Source organism: Callorhinus ursinus, unplaced genomic scaffold (assembly GCF_003265705.2).
Source record: "Callorhinus ursinus isolate GAN/ISIS: 27379988/994484 unplaced genomic scaffold, GSC_fseal_2.0 scaffold62, whole genome shotgun sequence".
Classification (NCBI taxonomy): Eukaryota; Metazoa; Chordata; class Mammalia; order Carnivora; family Otariidae; genus Callorhinus; species Callorhinus ursinus.
Window position 1 is genome coordinate 1834079 of NW_027397124.1, and position 23012 is coordinate 1857090.

The window sequence follows — 23012 nt, forward strand, 5'->3', positions numbered from 1 at the left end:
GGGGGGTACTAAAACAGATTCTACTTTTACCTTGAGAATCACATCTAGTGGAAAATCAAGACTTAGGTTACCAACACGAGCCTTTTGTTTTGTTTTGTTTTAAGAACACAAATAAATTAGTAACCTACCGTCTGTCTGAGATTTACTGAGGAATATTGTGCTGGCCCGAGGATGGTCTGATGGGTTGAATTCCATGTTCAAATCTTTAAAGAAAGAAAAAGAAAATACATAAATATCCATTTGATAACTAAGAGGAGTCAAGATTAATTTTCAGTTTTTTTTAACCTTAAATTGCTAATACATTCAAGGATTCTGGCAAAAACCTAAGTTATTATGTTAATACATTCTTCTAGGTTCAAATGAGAACACTGCTATTTAGAAATCTGAGAAAGTCACACATAAAAATTAGACACTTGGTAGATCTGTTGGCCTAAAACTCCATTTTCTTTGTAATAGTCTGCTCTGCACCCAGGATACTACAAAATAGCAAGACAGAGCTATTACACTCAATTAAGGGGAGTTAGGTGCTACAACTGACTGATCTAAAATCTACCATTACTTAAGCGGTATTTCCTTGTTAAAGGTGATTAAGACAGACAGACTATCTCGGCCAAATCAGCAACCACAAACTGCTTAAGACTCTTACTTTCTAAAAAGGCACAACTTATCCTTCAGAGCAAAGGCCACAGACTGGCCAACTGTGGGCATAATCTGGGGCCATGGATATGTTTTGTTTGATCCATACATTTTTTTAAAGTTTGAGCCAACATATAATGATTTTTATATTTCAAACAAATACCACAAAGAAAAAAATCTGTATTTCCAGCTTCTTTTGAGAAATCTGATCATTTGGCAACACTGGGACCCCACCCCAATGGTCACAACGGGCTGAATGCAGCAGCTGCTGACCCCTCCAGGTGGGACCTAAGATTCCAGTCCCCAGCAGTCAACCCTCTCACCTCCCTGACACTCACCAGTGAGAGTGCTCCTCACTCTCAGACGTTCCCACCCCTACGGGCATTTGGTTTTGTAATCCCTGCCTCAGAACAATCTCCAAGAGCTAGAGGCTTGTCAGTAAAGTATAAACAATTTAGAACCTCATCATAGAAGAGTTTTTCCAATTAAAAAAAAAAATTATTCTAAAGGGAAAAAATAGTTAAGCAAAACAAAAGATTTAAGTTAGGGGAGGGAAGAGAGAAAACCAAAATTACTAGAAAGTCAGAATGGTTTTCAAATCAGCTTCCAGCATCAGAATGAAAACTATTTTGAGTTCAATTATTTCAATAAATTTGCAAAGAAATCTACTCAAGACCAATAAAAACAGATGGTATTTATCCTTAGCTTTTATAGCTAATCAAGTCAAAAATAAAAGAAAAAAGGATGGTCATATACACAGGGGAAGCAACACCTAACCCCTTATCCACACAGACTCACCTCAGCAAACCTGTGAAGTGAGGCAATCTTCCCTACATCAGCCAATGGCTTACTGGTCTATATAGTTCCTGACCTCACACTGGCTGCCTGATTTAACAAATGCATTACTGAATCTTAAGTGCTATTTCAATTATCTGGTCCTTCTTCTGTGACAACTATTAAAATTATATATACAGTGTAGCAGTTTCATAGCTAAAGGCTATGGAAGGAGAAAGATGGCCAAAAAAGACAATTTTTCAGACTTGCTTCAATTTGAACTAGATAAAATTTGGCCAGAATTCTGGTGAAAATAGTCTTTATTAGGGGGTTTCCTGCTCAAGTAGGATTTTGTTATAAAAAGGTCAGGGTTGCCTGGGTGGCTCAATCGGTTAAGCGTCTGTCTTTGGCTCAGGTCATGATCCCAGGGTCCTGGGATGGAGCCGCGGATCGGGCTCCCTGCTCAGCGGGGAGTCTGCTTCTCCCTCTCCCTGCTCTTGTGCTCTCACTTGCTCTCTCTCTCTCTCTCTGCCTCTCAAATAAAATCTTTAAAAAATTAATAAAATAAAAAGGTCAAACAACAAATGTGCCACTCAATTATTTTTTTGAGAACTCCAGCATATGAAAACTGAGGGCATATATGTAACCCCAACCATGATGGATGCTGTTAACTTCCAAAATCTTAATTTACGGTCCCCATAGAAGTATCAACTGAAAAACAAGGTGCCTGCAGTGTCCCACGCTGGTGGTATAGCAACAACAAAAACTCAATCCCCTAGCCTGGGACAGTGTCAGCACTGCAATTTCTTGGTTTGTTCCCTTAATATCTATTTTGAACTCATTTACCAGACCAGTTTTGGGGGGTTTCATTGTGGGGGGGCGGAAGACTGTCTAGTGACAGATTTTAATCCAGACATTTGAAAAATACATAGGCAGGCCACCCTATGCAGACCAGTTTTCTTGAAGACTGACTTTATTATTAAAATGTCAGACACCACAAGCAAGAAATGTAGTTTTTCTGTTTCAAGCCAACAGTGGAGCCGAAATAACACAAGACTGCCATTTCTTTGGGGACTGAGATCCTGCTGCTTTTAAATTTAAGAATGTCCTGGAGGCCAGTCCCTAGAGATAAGGATTCTATGCCATGATGGTCACAAACCCTAGAAATGGCTAAGAATGGAGACGTTCACAGATTCTGAGAGAGGGCTGCCAATAATAGGGCATTTGTTATAGTAGATAACAGTGTGCCTAGATGGTAGAATGCTTTGCCACCATAAAACATTATGTGAACTATACTCATGGGGAGCATAGCAGAATGTCGACTTGTCGAATCACTACACTGTACACCTGAAACTAATGTAACATCATATGTCCACTATACTTCAATAAAAAGAGTATTTCATAATTTAAAAAAAGTGTGAAGAATATTTTATTCACATGGAAACAGTGGTACTGTATGTCATTAGGTGAAGAAAGCAGGATGGTATCATTTTGGGGGGGGATAAGCACAGGCATAGTATACACATTAAGAGAATACACACTAATATTTGGTTACCTTTGAATAATGCAAGGGAGACATTTTTTTTCTTTTCCATGTTTTCTACCTTTCCTGCATTGAGCATATTTTCATCTGATTAAGTTTTGTAATTTCAAACACTAATGTTTTAAAACTTGTGAAAAATGATTAAGCCTTCGTTATCCTCTAGGTGGCTGGGCATTATTTCTCCAGCACACGCAGGTGTTCCCAGGAGATGCCCTGGGCTCTCTTGGCTGTGGCTGTCTCATCCCCTTCCCACGAGTCAGGGGAGACTTGCACAAAGCCACCAAGCTGAGTCTCCCCACCAGCACTGGCCATGGGCTAGAGGAACTCATGATGGAAACAATGCGCTGTGAGGGACGAGGGACCCGCAGTGGAGGTGCCTCTGTCCTGCCGGCAGCCACCCCACACCGCACACTTCCTGGTCTAACCAGAACAGGGCCACAGGGGAGGATAACGGCTTGCTCTTCAGTGCAGAACCCAGGAGAAGGAGTCATGTTTCACACTGTCCCTACCAAGTATGACACAGGAAGAGATTATCCTATGTTTCCTTTATGGTCAAGTCATAATTCTGAGTCTGAATATAACACTCACTTATGGCAGAGGTGGTTTCCTGCATGAGTGACAGGCCAGTTATCATGTCCACCCAGTTCAGTGACACAGAACAAGTCATGAAGAGTTCAGAAGAGTCTTCAAGATGAGCATTTCATGTGATACTAGCAGATAAGGCAAGTGAGGCTGACAGAGGTTAAGGGCCTAAGCTGTGTGATAACATAACTTGAACCAGAACTCTGGTCTCCAGCTGCAATTTAGAGTCCAGAGTTTTTCCTATTACCCCTACTAGGCCCAGACCTTGCCTCAGATCCTGACTGCCCTAGAAGGACTGAGTCTGAAAGTGGAAGGAGGCAAAAGCCAGCACACAGGAAAATCCAGGAGCCCCTAAAGCTGCGTTCACACAATCTTCCCTAAGTTCTCCCTGGAATTTAAATTTTCGGATCTAGATCCTGAAGGAGATAACCAGGAAATTTCTACACAAAGAAAAATCGAGAATATCTCTGCTTCTGGACTCAAGAGTACATGTAGCACTGCTGAGGAAAACAGAAATCATCAACTAATTTTTATCTGCAAGCATGACCAGATGTTAACACATGAGAACTCAAAACTTTCATAAGCTGCCAGGACATTCCTCAGAAAAAAGCATTTAACAACATGCTGGTTTGTATCTTCTCCAATCTTAACCCAGATCCATCCATATTCCATAACCATAGCGTGGAAAGTAATAAAACTTTTGCCAGGTGTAGGTCAATGGGCTAACTTTGCATAGCACAACTCTTAAGACCAGATTTCTCTGAACTATTCATGTGAAGGTGGGCCAACCACAGCACCCAGTTTACTTAGCACTGATTTACATACGCGCAATGGCAGAATACAAAGGTACAAGGAACTGCCAGGTGTTTCCTACATACAAGTTTAAAGAGCAGCCCCAGATCTTGAAGTGAAATATGGCAACTGCAGTATGTGCTTTGGCAAGGGAACACCAACTTTTCAGGGAACAAAAAATGGGAAAAGGCAGCGTTCTCACAAGCCAAGTAAAATAAACCTGCCATATCATTCAAACTTACACTCTGAAAAGTCAAGCATGACAAAATTGCTACTTTAGCCACAAAGAAAAAAATCCCCACACTGCAGAAAGTCAGGAAAAATGATACCCCAAATGTGAACAATGAGTTGGAACACATTTGGCAGTGTAGTGATTTCAGTTCGGCTCAGCGATTTCTTTCTTGCTTGCTTTTTAAAGATTTATTTATTTATTTTGAGAAAGAGAGAAGGAGCTCTCGAACAAGGGGAGGGAGAGAAAGAATCTCAAGCAGACTCCCTGTTGAGCACGGAGACCCACAAGGGGCTCCATCTCACAATGCTGAGATCATGACCTGAGCCAAAATCAAGAGTCAGAAGCTTTACTTAATGAGCCACCCAGGTGCCTCTCAGTGATGTTTCTGAATGGCAAGAATTAAAAGGAAGAAAGTCATGAAATAATAAGCTTAAAATCAGAGATTATAGATGAAATAAACTTCACTGCTAAAGAATGCTAACCATTGTGAAGTCAGTTCTGACAGTATACTACCTATTTTAAAGTCATAATTTAAACACTAATTGTTCACATAATCCTCCACTAATTCGCCATCATGTCAAATACTCCTCACCCTCCCCTAGCCCCCTGTTGGAAACTCACACACAGCCCTAGCTCTGCCCTCAGACCCACCTGCCTTCCCAGAGCACACACAGCCCCATCACGCTCTTGAAGTACCTAATGTGCCAACTTATCCAGAAAAAGTAATAACTTACAAAATTTAAATATTTACTTGGCTGGGTGTCATTAAGTATAATTTTAGTGAATACAACACCATCCTTACTGACAGAATAAAACCCCACTGCAATATTTCCATCCCCAAGAAAAGACCCACAGAGATGAGCTGGCTAGTGACACCACATAGGGGCCAATAGCTCTGCAGCAAGGAAGGTCAGCACTTGGCAATCTCTGGAAGGGGCACAGAGAAGGATGAGATGCAGTTTATCCTACAAGAATTTACAATTTAGTCAGCGAAACAAGATGAAGTACATGAACCCATCAGAATATAGGACCAGCTAGTAAGTAATGAAGAGAATATCTAACCAAATCCTGCAAGATAGAGAATAGTGTGCTTAAAATGCAAGAGCTTAAACAAAGCACTGGACTCTAAGAGTCAAAAATTTATACTGCCTTTTTCCCCCCCTGGCAAGGCCATTCAATTCAATTAAGTGAACAAACACGCACCGAGTCTATACTATGTGTGTTTGGTCCTGTTGATAACAGAAGACTACTTTGAGGTGGTAACCATGTCTGTGTCTTTACCTTTCCCATTACCTACATGAACTATCTCCTGGACATGATAATGCACTCTTGATTTTCAAAGGGCTGGCATAAATTCATAGTGAGACAAAACTTGTATCTGGATGACTTAAAAATGAATCACATGTTACTTCTATCACATATTTATTTGCCTTAATAATTACACTGTAACAGGGTACATTAGCATTTAATTAGATACCATGAGTATGAATGCTGTGGGTTATTTATCAAGGTCAGCCCAACCTGCCATGGTTTTCACTCATTAACTCAACAATCAATCAATAAGCATCTTATAAGTAGAACTCAGGTATTGTTGAGTTCCACATATTTAGGATATAAGATACAGAAGGGAATAAAATAGATCAAGTTCCTGCTCTAACAGAGCATCCTTCTAATTTTAAGGTGTGAAGTACCAGTGGAAAAAGCAAAAATAAAAAAAAACCATCAAGAACACTATAAATTCGGGACACCTGGGTGGTTCAGTCGGTTAAGCGTCTGCCTTCGGCTTAGGTCATGATCCCAGGGTCTTGGAATCGAGCCCCACATCAGGCTCCTTGCTCCGCGGGAAGCCTGCTTCTCCCTCTGCCTGCTGCTTCCCCTGCTTGTGCTCTCTCTCTCTGACAAACAAATAAAATTTAAAAAAAAGAACACTATAAATTCTATAACACACATTAAGAAAGCTGAAAGGCAACTATCCTGGAGTTCTAGGAATCATTCATTCCCCAAAGAGAGGCTCAAATGGTGGAGTAGAAAAAACACCTTTTATAATGTAAAAGATCTAGATTTGAATATATCTCTGCTAACTCTATGGCCTTGGGCAAGTTGCCATACTATTCTGGGTTTCACTTTCCTTATCTACAAAGTGAGCAAATAACTCCCAATTTAGATGATTGCCATGAAGATTAGAAGTTATTCATATAAAGCAATAAGCATGATACCTGTCACACAATAGGTACCCCATAAAGAATGGCCATTAAAATTTTAGGGTATTAAAAAACATTACTCCATAGCATCTAGCTCAGTGCTAAAGACACAAAACTCTCCAAATATGTACGTTAAAAGACGCTAAAAATGATGCTAAACCATCATTATACAGTATCTGTTCTCTAGGGAGTCCTGGCTGGAGACTGAGGTTTAAAACTTCAGTGTTTCGCCCGGCTCCCCCGCCTTCGGAGCCCAGTGCCGCCGCCATGTCTTCCGGGGCCAGCGTGAACACCCTGCAGCGCCTGGTGGAGCAGCTTAAGCTGGAGGCCGGCGTGGAGAGGATCAAGGTCTCTCAGGCAGCTGCAGAGCTTCAACAGTACTGCATGCAGAATGCCTGCAAGGATGCCTTGCTGGTAGGTGTTCCAGCTGGAAGCAACCCCTTCCAGGAGCCCAGATCCTGTGCTTTATTCTAAAGGCTGTAAGGAAGTTCACTGAGGAATGCTTTTAAGCGCAAAGTGATGAATAACTAACTGCCTCCAAGTCTCAAGAAAACACTTTTCTCCAGACAAATGACTCTTAGATATTTCAGACCTTTCCTCGGCCTGGTCCTATAGCCAAAATTCTATAGAAATTGATGAGTTTCTGCTCAAGTAAGGAAACTGGGTGAGGGCGATGACTTTAGATAATAATGGTCAGACTTTTGGTAAAGTGCTTTTATATTAAACAAAAATGTTACCACCAAATACACCTCTTTCATAAGTGAATTACTGGTGTTTCTATAGCTGGAATATTATGTTTGTTGTATTTACTGGATGTTTACATTTTGGGAAGGCAAACATTTTTGTTTGTTAAAAATTGAATATTTGTAATTTGTTGCTCCTAAGATTTTTGTACCATAACAAAACTGTTCTTTTCTCCTGAATTTACAGTTTCTAAATGAAGACAAGCAAGTGTAAAACTGGGGGAAGAATAGGCTTTATTAGTCAAATGATGTCTTGATTTTTCTAAATGAGAAGATTGCTTTATTTTTAACACTAAACATGGGAGCTGTTTCTTAGCAAACTTGTTTGGAAAGATTCATGTTGTGTTGTGTATTAGATTGCCCCACCTTGTGTATGAGCAGATTTGGTCTTTGTCTTCTTAAGTTCCTCTACTTTATAGTTGTGGTTGTACTTAAAAAACAAAAAACAAAAAACACACCATTATCTCATGTCTTTAAAAAAATGTTTAAATGTGTTACTCAGAACACTGCAAATGATTAAAAACAATGTGAAAATATTACGACCTAAATAAATTCTTAATGTCACAAGAAAAAAAAAAAAAAACTTCAGTGTTTCACACTCCTAATACAGATTCTCCTACCTCTTACTAAAAAGGACAAGATGATCCATAATGACAAGATGAACTAGCCTCTGAGGGAGTGATTCTTTAGAGAGAAAAGGCAGTTTTAAGAAATGTTATGGAATCCCTAGAGTTGACTTCAAATCTTGGGAACCAGAGTTTTGAACTACTAACTGTTTCTTTATCATGATGACATTTATTAAGACATATAGTCAAATTAAAATATTAACAGAATGGACATTCTAAGAGTCTACTGCCACACTTTCAGGTGATAACAGAGATACGCAGTCACACTGCTTTGAGTCCATTTCAGTTGAGTACAGGTTATGAAGGGATCCCTTTATTCAAAACTGAAAAAAGTCAAACAGCGTGCTTGCCAACCAGTTTAATTCAGCAGTATTCTCCTATGCCAGGTAACCTAATTTTCTTCTGTTCTTTCCACCGATGTCGCAGTATAAGAAATCCACAATTGCTCATCTTGGCTTTTTAAACCAGCACCAGTTTAGATTCATGTAATAAAATAATGCCCAGGATAAGCAGGAATCATTATCTATCACTGATGGTCTAGAAAGCTAGTAGAAACAGGAAGACAGAAAAGTGCTTCAAGGCCTAAAATGTACTGGGTCTAATACAGACAGAAGAGGAGACACAAAAGACAATCTGCACAAAACAGAAACTTCCCAACTTCTACCTCTTTTCTCTGCAATGCCAGCCTCAGTTGATCACTGTTTCCTGTCTTTAAATATTTGACATGATCAAGATCTCAAACTTTTAATTTCAACTTTAGGAAGACACATTTCTAAATCTGGCTATGATCTTTAAGGCAATGATGAAATCAACAAATAAAGTCAGTTCAAAATCAGATTGGTTTACTTTTTTTTTAATTACTACTGTCCCACTGCCTAAACATCAATGATTATCTCCGTTTATTAGTGCCAATGAGACCAAAATCAAGAGCCTGACCCCCCCGCTGGTTTGTTCTATCATTTGCCACCAGGCAAGCCCGATCCCAACACCCTACATCCCCACTTACAATAACCACTGTTGCTGTGGCAGGAAACTGCCGGTACCAAAATTCCAGTTAATTCTAAAGCCATCTTTTCTACTCCCACTGATTCTGAGTTTATTCTTACAATTATTCTAACACACTTAGATTGGGTTATTTTCTGTTTTCACTCTCTACTTTCAGCTGCCTGCATCCCCAAGGGTGGTCCACCTGTGTGGCTTTGTGAGCACATCTCTCTCTCTGGGTCCACACACCCAGGGTGCTGGGTCTCCAGGTCCAAGTCGGGGCCTGCCTGCACGTGTCTCTGTGTGCAACTCTCTGCACACACACGTCTGACTCTCATTCGTGTGCTCTCTTTCTCTCCATCAACCAATCTATCCACCTCTCTACCTCTTTCCCCTGTCAGTCTCTCTCCCACTCACTCTTTTCCTCTTTCCCCCACTCCTTCCCTCCCTCCCTAGCCCCCCTCTCCAGTCTCTCTCCACCGTTACTCTATCTGAAGATGAACCAAAGGAGACAGAGAAAGATCCTAATGTTAAGACTAATGACAGATTATTCCGCCAATACGGCAGACCAGATAAACTAAAAGCTCTCACACTACAAGCACTTAGGAATGTGAGATAAAATATAAGACATCTTTTTAAATGCCTACAAGAGAGTGTGTCAAGAAAGTAAGGGACATGACCTGGAGACCCTGAGCAGAGAGAACTGAGGTCTTCCAGCAGGGATGGGCTACCCCGCCCTGTGCGCTGGGTCTTAGGTCTCACCGATTATCATCCTGGCCTAATTACTAATCTCACCTCCTCTTACTTGGAAGTGTTTTGGTTTGGAAGTCACCTTATTTTAATGTCCTAAAGGGCAGGATACATGCCCGCAGAGCGGACAGAAGTTGGAACTGATGCTTTTACATATATGGGCTATGATCTCAACAAAAACTAAACTGGAAATTTAAAAAAAAGGGGGGGTCATGAACCTAGATGAAAAAGGAGGCTGGGCCAAGAGAGGAAAAGGCCCCAATCCCCTCAGTAACTGGTAACCATTGATGTGTCTGTATTTCTAATGTGGTTTTGGAGCTCTCCACTACACATGTAGTTCAGGAAATCCCAAGACACATTTATACCAAATTGGTCACATGTCAGTGATATCCCTGGGTACCTGACAGAATTAATTGTAAGCTGCAAGTTGCTCTGAAGAAGCCTGCCTCCCAGAGCTCCACCAGATTATGTCCTCTAAAGACAGGTTCATCATCCAAAATGGGAGGAAACAATCCATTATAAGCAAGAGTCAGAAGACACAACAAACAGCAAGATTAGGCTAGCAAAAACTTGGGATAAGAGAACAATTGGATAGAGACCATAAAATAAATATGTGCAGAATTGTATATGCTAACTAAACACATAAAGAAATAAAAACATAAGGGAAAAAAGAGCATTTTGGAAAAAAGCGCATGCCCATATATATGTTCATATATACGTATACATGTAAACACATGTATATTCCAGAAATTTAAAACACAGTCACTGAAATCTGAAACTGAAGAGATGGGTTAAATGGCAGATTAGACTCATCTGAACACAGAATTGGTGCCCTGAAAAACACACCTGAGGAAATCACTTAGAATGAAGCGCAGGGAAAGAATTAACAATGTATAGGATGAAAAAGCCCAACTAATAGTGGTTCTGCACTCCATAACCATTCAGGATAAAAAAGACTCTTAGCAAATCCCTTTAATCTGATAAAAGGTATCTTAATAAAAGCTATCTGTCCAAAACCTACAGCAATCCTCATGCTTAATGGTGAAACATCAGGTGCATTCTCCTTAGGTCAGGAATGAGGCTGTGATCCAGCTACCTTCAATTCAACATTATATGGGATGGGACAAGAAAAAAACAACATAAAGAGAATTTACTGGATTGGAAAGAAACATAACTGTTGTTATCTGCATATAACCCTCTACTTGAATACAATGGGCTTTACAAATCTACTGGCATTAAATACAAATTAAGATACAGAAATTATTTTCATTCATTTACCTTAGTAATAGTGCTCAACTAAAGGAGCAGCACCATCTCCCTTACCTTAGGGTGTTTAGATATGTACGGGGACAATTTTGGCTGTCACAATGATAAGCAGTTGCTACTCGTCTGTTACCACAGTCCCACACAATGAGGAACTATGCCGCACAATGCCAATAGGGCATTCACTGAGAAACACTGTGGCCTAGAGCAATAAACAACAAACGTGATAATGATAATATTAAAAAGGCTCAATTTACTGTTACAAAAAACTATGATTAAATTTAACAAAAGATTGTAAGATCTTATACAGAAAATTATAACATTTTATAAAAAAAAGCTAAAATAAATATATCTGTATATGAATATTCTACGTGCGCTCATACACACACACACACACACACACACTCAAACACATACAATTACTCACATGCATATACATCCTTATTTGGCATCACACCTACCCTGTGTCAGACCTCTTGCTACATGCTGAGGTGGGGATATAGCACTAAACATCAGACAGTGTTCCTGCCCACAGAATTATCAATCCAAGTGTTAGAAAGTTTAAAGATTATCACTCTGTCTGGTCACAGTTCATATTACAAACTAATCTCTTCCACTTTGAAACTAAAATTGAGGCAGTGGCTTTTCCAGGATACTTGCTTCATCCCAACATTACTCTCCTTTGAGCATTCTGCTGATTACTACTACGTCCACTAGAGGTCAGGCAAGGAAGAACATACAAAAGGTTACGAACGTCATGGGGGGGGGGCACGGGTAGTAAGAGCAATAAGAACAGTGCTACTCCATGCTCACTTCCACATTAGATCTGGTGGAAGTGTAAGGTACAAGTTACCACATCCAAGAATATTTTGTTATACCCACAGTACTGTTGTTATTTGCATATAATCATCCACTTAGAAAATAGGAATAAGCTCTCACTGGCTTACATGTTCAGTCATCACTCCTTTGTACACGTGGCCAGCCCCATACGACTGGCTGGCCTGGTTTCCCACTGCTCTTTGCCTTATGCCCTTAACCTTTGTTTTCTCCCCACACACACACCTCATATCCTTTGTTTTTCATGGGCTTGACCAGAGCATCCCTTCTGCCAGGAACAACCCTCTCTAGGTCAGCCCGTCTGCCCATTCCTGCTCCCACCTCAAATCTGGCCAAGGCTTGTGGTCCCTGGAAGACCTCCTGACTCATCTAGGCTTGCTTACTTGTCCTTCTCCACTCTAACCAATCTTGTTACATGCCTGTGTTCTAGCAATTTTCTTCTACCTCCATAACTGCTGGTTTGAATGCATGATCCCCCAAATGTGTACTGGCTGTATGGTCAGTAAATGAATTCAGGTATCTTTTATTTGCCACCAAGGTACTGAACCAGACACATGTATTAATACAAAGCTATTCCAGAAGAGTACCCTCTATCAAGGAGCTTCTATCCTCTGACACAGGCACACACACTTATTTCCACAAATCCTTAAGCCATTCAGAATGCAGAAAGGATACCATGAGTGACACTGATGGGAAGTGTTCCTGGTAGAAGAGAGGTGACTTCCTAGGACAGATGAGATTCCAGTGGACCGGACAGATTGTTATTTGGAGACGGCTGCTCAGACGGGGTGCGTATCAGCCAGGAGGAAGAGGATGGGCCACGGCACAAGGTGGAGAGAAAAAAACTTTCCAGGGGGTAGCCAGGAGACACACATGGCAAGCCTAGAGTTCGGAAAGAAAAGCCAAAGGAAAGAAAAGCAAGAACGGTGGATTCAGGCCAAACTGCAGAAGACCATGAATGCCAGAACAAGAAGCTGCACTTTTCCTGTGAACAAAGAGGGACCAGCCACTTACAGGGTTCAAAAATACAAATCTGGCTGCTGGTATCTGTGTTTAGAAAGATATCCATTGGAAAAAAATCTGAAGGTAAGGGGACAAGTTTCAATTCAAAAAAAAGAGAACAGAAAAATCATGCATCAGATAAATTAATTGAACAATGCTTAGTTTGTCCTGGCATCAAATTATTAAGCATATACTGCAGTGTTTAAAGTCCAGCAGACAAACAAGATACTAAAAAAATGTGCAACTGAAAGCTAAAAGACTAAATTCTGGTTTCTGCTTAGCCACTTAGCCATGCTACTTCTCCGAGTCTCAATAAAATACAGATGATGGTAACTCTGACAGCTTCTTTGTGATCAGAGGCAATGCAGGTTAAAGCCGGTGGGATTCATGGGCCCATGTGGGGGCCCTGCGGAATCAGTACCATCTTAGGATAAGGACCATGTGTACAAAGTCCAAATGCTCAACAATAATTAACTGAATAATGTAAATAACATAAAATGATCAAGTAAAGTAGCTCTTCTCAACAACTAAAGGAAAGAAAAGAAAAAGAAAAATCTGCAAGGACCAACCATTAACTCAAATGTAGATTAATTCAAAGAGAAAGAATCTCCTAGCAACGAGCCTCTCCTGAGAGGCATGAATTAGCACTATCACTGAAACCGGAAAAACACCACTTGGATCACTGATATTTTAATACCAGGCAAATAACTAGTCTTTTACATATGGGCAATACTGATGAAATCTGCTACTGCAGACAACCTAAAAATGTCCAAAATGACACCCGGAAAGCCAGGAAAGAGACATTAACTCCCTCATCATTACTTAACTCAACAATCAACAATTGTTCATTGAGAATCAATTTGATGTAGGCATTGTGTGCAAGAAATACATTGGTGAACGGCCCTGTGGCCCACTAGAGTGTAAAGGCTAGGGATGGAGTGAAGCGGACAAATCAGCCAGCAGTAGTAAGTGTTTTGCTAGGGGCCAGTGCTCTGGGAGAAGCAAGGAGAGAGCTGAGGCTTCCAACAACAGGTTAGTTAGCCTAAATGGGATAAGAGTAAGGGTAACTAAATGCAGAAGAACTAGTGTATCAAAGACACAAAGTTTTGTGGGTCTTTTTTTTTAAAGCACATACCGAGCCTTTAAGACACACTTAAAATATGTATAACGAGGAAGTGGTGAGAGTTAGGATTTTACTGCAAGGGCACCAGGAAGCTACTGAAGGAGTGATGTGACATGATCAAACACACACTCAAGAAAAATCACCATGGCTGCACAGCGGGGTAAAAATGAAACAAAGGAAGCAAGACCAGAGGACAGGATATTAGGAAGGAGGCTGTGGCCACAATTCAGGTAGGAAGGAAGGTGGTTAAGAGAAGTGGATGGACTTGAAGATATTACAGAGGGACCCAATGCATTTGGTAACAGGGCCCCGCACAGAGATCAGGCACAGAGGAGGGAGGGAGCAGGGAAGACCCACAGGGGTGGATGTGCTGCTGGGTTTATCCTACCTGTGGGAAAACAATAGTCTATTAACCCAGTTAAACCCCAAACACTAAGAGCCACGCTAAATACCTTTAATTGCTCATTTTTCCCATTTTCCAACACCATTTCCTCCAGTCTAAACAAGATAACCTGTTACCATCCAGCATAATGGAGGCACAACCAGCCTAGGCAGCAGTTTCCTGAACCTTCTCTGCCTACTAGTTACTCTAAAGCCTTCAGTGATGGCCAGTGTGTAACTCTTGACCTTCCATGAGCTAGTCTCTTTGTCAATGATTGCAGAAGAGGTCAATAGCATGAATTTACTTCCCAAATCAGGCATACAACTGCTTATTTTAGAGCAAATGATGGTAGAAATTTTAAGCTGTGAAAATGTTTATCATTTGCTTATATGCATAAAGCCCTGAAGGAGGGTTTTTTTTTTTGCCTTTTCTTTTCTCTCCAAGGATGTACTGCCAAATTTAATCTGTTTTTCTAACTATTTTAATAAATCTTTTTAAAAGTTCTGTTTGACATACTTCCCAAGATCTTGTAAATGATGTCACTTGTTTCAAATTGTAATCTCTTAGTTTCCTTGATTCTGCTTCCTTCCTAAACTGGGTGATGCCAGGGTTTCATTATTCATTACCCTCCACTAGCTCATGTTTCTTTAGAATACTGTCACCGAGGGGGCTCCTGGGTGGCTCAGTCGTTAAGCATCTGCCTTCGGCTCAGGTCGTGATCCCAGGGTCCTGGGATCGAGCCCCATATCGGGCTCCCTGCTCCGCGGGAAGCCTGCTTCTCCCTCTCCCACTCCCCCTGCTTGTGTTCCCTCTCTCGCTGTGTCTCTCTCTGTCAAATAAATAAAATCTTTAAAAAAAAAAATACTATCACTGAAAAATCATTGGTTCTTCCTTCTGTAAGATTCCATAATGCGAAACCCTAGCCTGAATTCCTCTAGTGAAAGAAGTCACTCAGAAGCCATGAAGATCAGGAATCTCTATCTGCTGAAAAACAAACTGTGCATTCAAGGTACAGAAATCCCCACACCCTACCTACCAACAGAGGTAGCTTTTTTGTATCCATTTCCTCAAATGCCCCTAATCAAGGTATAATATTGCTGATACACAAAACAATCTTAAGGAATGCCAAAAATACCACTTCTTCTCTTCTTTGGCCTTCCCCATGGCACAGTTGTGAACAACACCTGGTGGTAAAAAGGGCCACTCCTGACAAAGGCACACAATGGCATCTGGGACACAGGCGGCTCCTGACCTGCAAGCTGCTGATGCAGGGGGAATGGCTGGTGCTTCCGACCTCGGCTGGGGGGCGACTTTTCAATCCATCACCGCCCCTCTATTCCAAAAGAACCCCCACCTACACACCCTGAGAAGCGCCATAGCGAGCAGCTGATAGGAGGATGCCAAATGCAGCATGCAATATAAAAGTTATGGCAGAAAGGGACCTTACCCTTTCTGGAAGCTAAAAGTTATTTCTGAAAGCTAATCTCCTTCCTGTTAGGTTCAAAATGAGGCTCACCTTGATTCCTAGTTTCAGCATCTCATGGTTTTGGGGCATTTTTACAAAGCCCCTTCTTGAGGAGCCTCTCAGACTGAAATGGCAAAACAACAGCAAGGGAGCAAGGGTAGGGATGAAGAGAAGCTAAAGGAGATCTTAAGCAGTAAAACTATGGGAGAGGGGCAGAGAAGAAAACTCTCCAGTCACGAGACCGAGATCCTTCTGTGGCTGGCACAGCAGCACAAATGCTGTTCCAAAAGAGGCCTACAAAAAAGCTCCACCTGACATGACCACTTGGAAAAACACTGTTTCTTTGGATATAAAAGTGTGAGATTGTTATTTTAGTAAAAACAGCAGTTTTACTTTATGGTAATACTAATAAACCATCATAAAAATTCCTATCCAATCTACTTTTGCAAGCTTATGGCCAACCTGTGAAGACTTAATTTTTAAAGTTAGAATCAAACTCCAGGTCTCTATTCCTCAGAGTCTGGCCACCATTCAAGCAAATACCTTAAGTCTGGGGGGACACTGGGAAGCAGCTTACATTGCATGTAAGGTGAGAGTGTGCAGGGGAGTGGGGTGTGCTGGGGATAAACACATAAAAGCGTAAGAAAATTCAGTCCACAACAAAATTTACTTATGCATTTTAGGAGTAGGCTACACTGAATAACATTAGGGGCAAATAAAGTTACTAATGTTGAGATATCCAAGTAATAAATCAGACATTTTTTCTACTTTCAAACACAAAACCATTGAAAGCCCATACTTGCCACAAAGAATATACAACACAAGAAAGAGGGCAGTAAGAGATCTTTGGATCAAATTTTCATTAACTGCTCCAAGGCACCCCCAAAGGATCTCCAAGATGCTGGGGGATGGTCCAAAAGAAAGTGCATCTTGACTGTCAACCATCAACCAAACCTCAAGCACAGGGTGTAAAAAGTGTCATCCTTCAGATCTTTTCCCCTGTTTCCGTAACTAGGAGGCCATCAGCCAAGCCACCAGAGGGCTCTGGGAGGTGTCCCTGTCCCGAGTCAGTGTTTCAGTCCGGCTCAGTCCACAGTCAGCCCTATCCTGCTCCCCACTGCAGTTTATGACACCTGGATGTCGGAGCCCAACCTCCACACACAAGCTCCTCTGATAACAAATACCATATCCTGTTCACCTTAATACACCATACAGTGCTTAGCACAGAGCCTTCTTTATCATGTATGCTCAATAAATGATTAAATAATGAATAAAACAACTGAACCTCACCTGCTAAAATGAGGAAATAACTGAGTAAGGAGTCTTACAATACTGTACCACGTCATATTACTTCGATGTCATATTCATGAAACTTCAGAAAACTTTATGTAATGGAGCAGATAAAATAAATATGTTCCACAAACATTTCATGCTGATTATCTCCTCTGAGCTTCTGCTACAGGTATTCTCCTTTTTCTCTTCAATTTGCTCAAATCATATTTATAATAACAGCTTAATACTCAGTGTATGCTATGTTCCAGGCACTGTACCAAGGCATTTCACCTATTGGAAATCCAATTCCCCACCATAACCTTGAAGGTTGCTAAAATTATCCTTACCATAATTTTTTTTAATGAGGTGTAGAGAAGTTAAAGAAAATTCCCCAAGCTCACACAGCTATAAGTAGTGGGCAGATTCTAGGCCTGGGAGAGTAGGGAGATCTGACCAAAGACAAAAGTCATTCTTTTCCGTAACAAAATGCTACCTCGGACCCATGAAGCCACCTCTGACATTCAAAGATTCTATATTAATGTCCCCTATTGCTCCACAAGCATGCAACAGTGGACCAAAAGCTACGGGGGGGCAAAAGTCTTTAGAGCTTTTGTGTCTTCATTTCCAGGCTGTCAGATGTTGTGTTACGCTGTACCAATGTATTTACCTCAGCGAGAAAGTGATTCTTTCTTTTAATCAGCCAGTAACTGGGAGATAATTAACTACACTTATTATACCTGGTGTGAAATAACCCCCACCACAATTTGCAATACAATGTGAGCCCCAAGTAGGTGCTCACCCAGTACATGTCTGATTAAGTAATGGGTATAGTAACTCCCTGCCCAAACTCAGGCTCCAGGCAAGTCATAAGGTCACGATGGGTTGAAATGGGTAGGAGCCAGAAAGGGCACAGCACCATTCTCCCAGCCCCTCTATTAGACTGGGAGTCACTCCAACAAAACATTGAATCTTCTACCACAGGCCTTCCTATAAACCCTAGACAATGGGGACCTGCCCCGCTCAGTGTCATAATGCCTCAGAAGACGCCATCCACATCATTCCTTCACACCTTTGGAGAAGATTCTAAGAGCTCTAGCTCTAGGAGACTTCTCTCAGCTCTCCCTCACAATGTGTTTGCATCCCTCTAGAGTCAACTGAGGAATCCCATCTGAACAAATTCCATCTAATTTTACCCTCTTCTAAGTCAAAATTTTATTTTAACAGAATAAAATTTCTTTACAAAATATGATGGACGCCTGTGTGTGCTAAACATGTGGCTCGGCCTTGAGGTCATGAGGTGTTTGAAGGAGTTTCTGCTTCTCACGTTTGACTTTTCTGTCTCCTCCCTCCCTGTGTGTGGATCAGCACTCCTGCCTCTCCATTTTCTGCTTTTAACTGACTAAGGGCTGAGAAAGAAAGCTATTTTGTTTGTTTAGGACTGAATGCAAAGAAAGAGCATGAGGGGTCCACTAGGGAGAGAGCCTAGGGCAGTGGCACCCCCTCTCACCCAGGGCACTGATTCCCTGAGAGTGGAAACCCCTTGTGAAAAGACATGCAGCCAGGCTTAGGGAGCGCTGGTTTAAAAAATTTCAACACACAGACTTTAGCATGGCCTTTGGCCCCACTCCCTACATGTCTCCTGCATTCTAGACCGCTGAGACAAGAGACAGGGAAGATAAGGAAGATTATAGTCCTTTGCTTGTCATCTGCCTTCATCCCTCCCTGCTCACTACAATGGAATCTCTGAGGGAAGGGGCCTTCTGTCCTGTTCACTGTGCAATCACAATCACTGATGCCTCGAGCGCCAATAAAGAGTAAGCATTCCACAAATTTGCTGAATGAGGGAGGAATGAATGAGTAATCTAATTAAAATTTCTCTTCCATAATTAACATCCACAATTCAAAATCTTTTATAGACTCCTTATGAGTTGGAACAGCAGGAGAAAATTCTTTTCAACCTCAACAGAGAGAAAAGAGTGCAATTTCATCAAAGTAACCAGTTATAAGTACACAGCCACCAGGATCAACAACTCTGAGATGTGCTGGCTGGGGTCCTTCAGCACACTGACATCCCTCAAAAAGCCCACTTCCTCTACAGAAGTCAAGGGCAAGCATACAGAAACTACCCTATAGGAAAACACAAAACACTTCTTTTACCTTGCAGAGAAGGTACAGCTTCCAGTTGTCTTTTAAACAAAGAACACACACACACACACACACACACACACACACACACACATACACACACATATATATGTGTCATGTCCTATTTTCTATCTGCCCCCACCAAAAAGGGGGGGGGGAGAGGAACAAAAAAGTAAAACAGTAAAAATAACAGGTGAAAAATTTTTAGAGAGAATCCAACTCTATTTTTGCACTTATGATTTCCCTAGAAGAGAGTTAAAAAATAAAGCTTGTATTTGGACTACAGTAAAAGAAATGTGCAGGATCCAATATAAAGATGAGTACAGATCTGTTTTATGATCCAATTACTACTTATTTCTAGCAAGGTACATCATCTGTCAGAAGAAACTAAAGGCACTAAGGGGCACAGCCTCCCTGGGCTGAGTTCTGTCTGTCCAGCAAGAAGGAATGGGTAGGGAGTATATGCAATGGAGACCTGTGGACAAAACCACCAAGAGCTCCTGGACACCAAGAGATGAGAAAGAGAAGACTGATTACACACCAGACTGAGCAGGGTAGTAGTCACAACCAGAGATTCTAATTACGAGTAACATCCAAAGCAAATGGAGAAAACTCTTAAAACTAAAACCATGTCTATATAATCAGAGATTATCTGAAAGTAATAAAGAAATTAGATAAGCCAAGTATATAAGTAAATAAGATTATAAACGAGTATCACTTCAAAAATGGAAAAACAGAATACACAGTTCAGGACAAATACAGTGGAGCCAACATGTCAGAAAACCTGGTCAGACAGCTACACTAAAATGTGAAATCTAAAATGCTTCCCCCAGGAGAATTTTCAGAGAGGGAGAGTAAAAAACTGGCTCACTGCTCGATTCAGATGGCATATATATATACATATATATGTATGTATATATATATATACATATATATATATATAAAACAGATGACAGAGAAAGCAGAACAATTCAACCCCTTTTTACAGCCACTTATATCCCACAGAATCTGAAGATTATTTTTTCAGTCCCTATATGTCACTCTATGGCACTTCTAGGATTCCTGGCAGTCAAATTCATCACGTTTGCAAATGAAAGAAAAATCACCTATCAGTATTTTACTCACTTTCAGATCTAATGTATCACTTATATTTTAAGAAGAAAAAGAATTTACTTCCTACCTCAATCTATAACTATAACCTGCCTTTCAAACATTCCAATTCTGAGGAAAAGAGAAAAGGAATACTGTGCCTTCAGAGGGTCACCTCAAACACAAGGAAATGTGATGCATAACTAATAATAAAATTTGAGATGCAACTACGAAGGCAGAGCTGTTCTGAATTTAATCAAGTCTGCTGAGCTTCAGAGGGATGGATAATAGGCAGCCAGATGGACAAGATTTGCATTCAGAAAAGCTACACTGGAAGATCCAAATAAATGTGCCTCAGAATCCTGGCATCAAAGATCTGCTGCCCAGTTTAATAAAACCTGAATTAAAACAATCAGAAAAACAAAAATGTTTAAACAATCCATTTCATTTCTAAAGCTGAATCAATAACAAGGCAATTAGCCTAGCACAATAGAAGCTCAGTCCTAATTCTTTTTTTGTTCCATTTGAGTGCTCAAGCACTGTACCACATCAGGCTCTGATTCAGGGTGCACCAAGAGAAACAGACACAGAGAGGACGAGAATGTGTGAATTATCTCTCCGTAACTACCTGGTGAATGGTGAAGTCAACTTTATAACTTGAACACATGTGAGTGCAATTATACACACACCAGGGCACACAACAATCGTTACTCTTCTGCAAAACCTGAGACATTGAGACACGGGGTAAATATGAGAGGAAAAACACTGGGCTATAACGTACCTAGAGTCTGCTATTTTGAGTCAGCATGACTGTAAAAGTAAAAATAAAGCCAGATTTTACCAGGGCCTTTAAAGGGTCACTCACATTTCCTGGTTTGTTATTTGAACAGTGTTCAATAAAATATGCTAAGAGTTATGGCTCCTTCTCATGACTAGTCCCAGCTCCTTCTCATGACTCAGTGAGAGGACAAGCGGCCAAGCCAACCAATGCCTACAGCACTCTAGGCATGCTAGGCAGGTGGTCACAAGATGTCAAGGACCCATTATGCACTTGCCCCAGCTCCCAAGGCCAGTTAAGTGGAGGGGCTGAGATTCAGAGGTACCCCAGGCATGCCAAGCCTCACTGGGTTCAATTAACAGCAACCCTACGGAGAGCATTTTCTTCCAAACATTTGATGGAAGTTTAAGTGGAGCCTCTGATAGATTCCCTGTGTCAGAGAAAAGAAGGGGAAACATCCGTATTTATTCAATTTTTTTCCTACTGCAATCTGCCAGGTTTGATGAAGTTTGATTTTTAAGGCAATATTTTTCTCAACATTCCCAGAAATCCAAGATCAACAACATATTTCTACTCTGTATCTTTCAATTTCAGTTAATCAATGGGACTATGTTTAAACACGAAATCTTGCTTGTTTGCATGATATCATGAACTGCCCTTTAAGAAGAGAAAAATGTTAACAGTGATTAGCGTTGATTTTAGCGATGGCTTTACTTGGTGAAGGGTATTTTCTTCCATAATTATAACGTCTAAGAGAGTTCATTAAAATCTAACCTTTCGGGCGCCCGGGTGGCTCAGTTGGTTAAGCGACTGCCTTCGGCTCAGGTCATGATCCCAGAGTCCCGGGATCGAGTCCCACATCAGGCTCCCTGCTCGGCAGGGAGTCTGCTCCTCCCTCTGACCCTCTTCCCTCTCGTGCTATCTCTCATTCTCTCTCTCTCAAATAAATAAATAAAATCTTTAAAAAAAAAAAATCTAACCTTTCCACGGTTACTGTATCCAATGGAAGGGTACATTTCATTCAGAGGAAGTTTTCAGTAACCTCAGACCCTTCTGAAAATCTCTTGGTAAAATGTCCCTTTCCCTATGCCATTCCCAGCTGGTCATCCACATCATCCTTCTGAGATGTTAAAGCACTCAGGGTTTTGTTGTAAGTTACTGCCAGCCTCCTCTAAAAAGTGCTCATTGGCCTTACTCCTATCCCAGCAGAATTATTTTGGTGAGCACTATTCAACAAGAAAGCCAGAATGAAGGCTATGGCCAGGGAGAGCACTCCATCTCTGGACACAAAGACATTTCAGAAACGAGACCAGGCACTGTGCACACACCACCTCCCCTAGGTACACTTCGCTCAGCACCTGCTGGACAGTTAAAGGCAAAGGGCAAAGGGAAGCCACTGCAGTTGTAAAGGACCAAGAGAAGTGATCAGCCTTGCATTTTCAGTGGATAGTTCCTTCAGGCTGCTATGAAGATCTTCCTCCACCGACCAAAACCTTGCTTTCTGATTCTAACTCTCCACCATTCTTGATCAGATCTGCCCAGTTTTTCAAGGAGCAAACTTCAGAATGAAGAGTCGTGCTATGCCCTGATTTACTTCTGCTTGTTGTGCCACAGTTCTTGGGTGGAGTTCACAGTCCAAGATAAACAGCTTTTCAGTAAACCTGTACTTAACCAGCTTGGCCGAGTTTTCCTACAGACGTCACGTGGTCCTCCTTTGGTTACACGACACAAGCTGGAACGGCTTCTGTGCTATAAGGTGTAAAGGCTCCCGATTGCTGGACCATAAAGCATGG

General features: G+C 41.2%; 1 protein-coding gene and 1 pseudogene across 4 annotated transcripts in view; one reads left to right on the forward strand and one right to left on the reverse strand.

Moving 5' to 3' along the window:
* Positions 1-23012, reverse strand: part of CCNY (cyclin Y) — a 304247-nt gene that overhangs the window by 81570 nt on the left and 199665 nt on the right. For all 4 annotated transcript variants that reach the window (XM_073885514.1, XM_025885880.2, XM_073885513.1 and 1 more), the window contains one exon: positions 129-203. In XM_073885514.1, the coding sequence (XP_073741615.1) occupies positions 129-195 (67 nt within the window). In that variant the 5' untranslated portion in view covers positions 196-203. The remainder of the gene's footprint in view (positions 1-128; positions 204-23012) is intronic.
* LOC112834420 (guanine nucleotide-binding protein G(I)/G(S)/G(O) subunit gamma-10 pseudogene) lies at positions 6996-7424 on the forward strand (annotated as a pseudogene).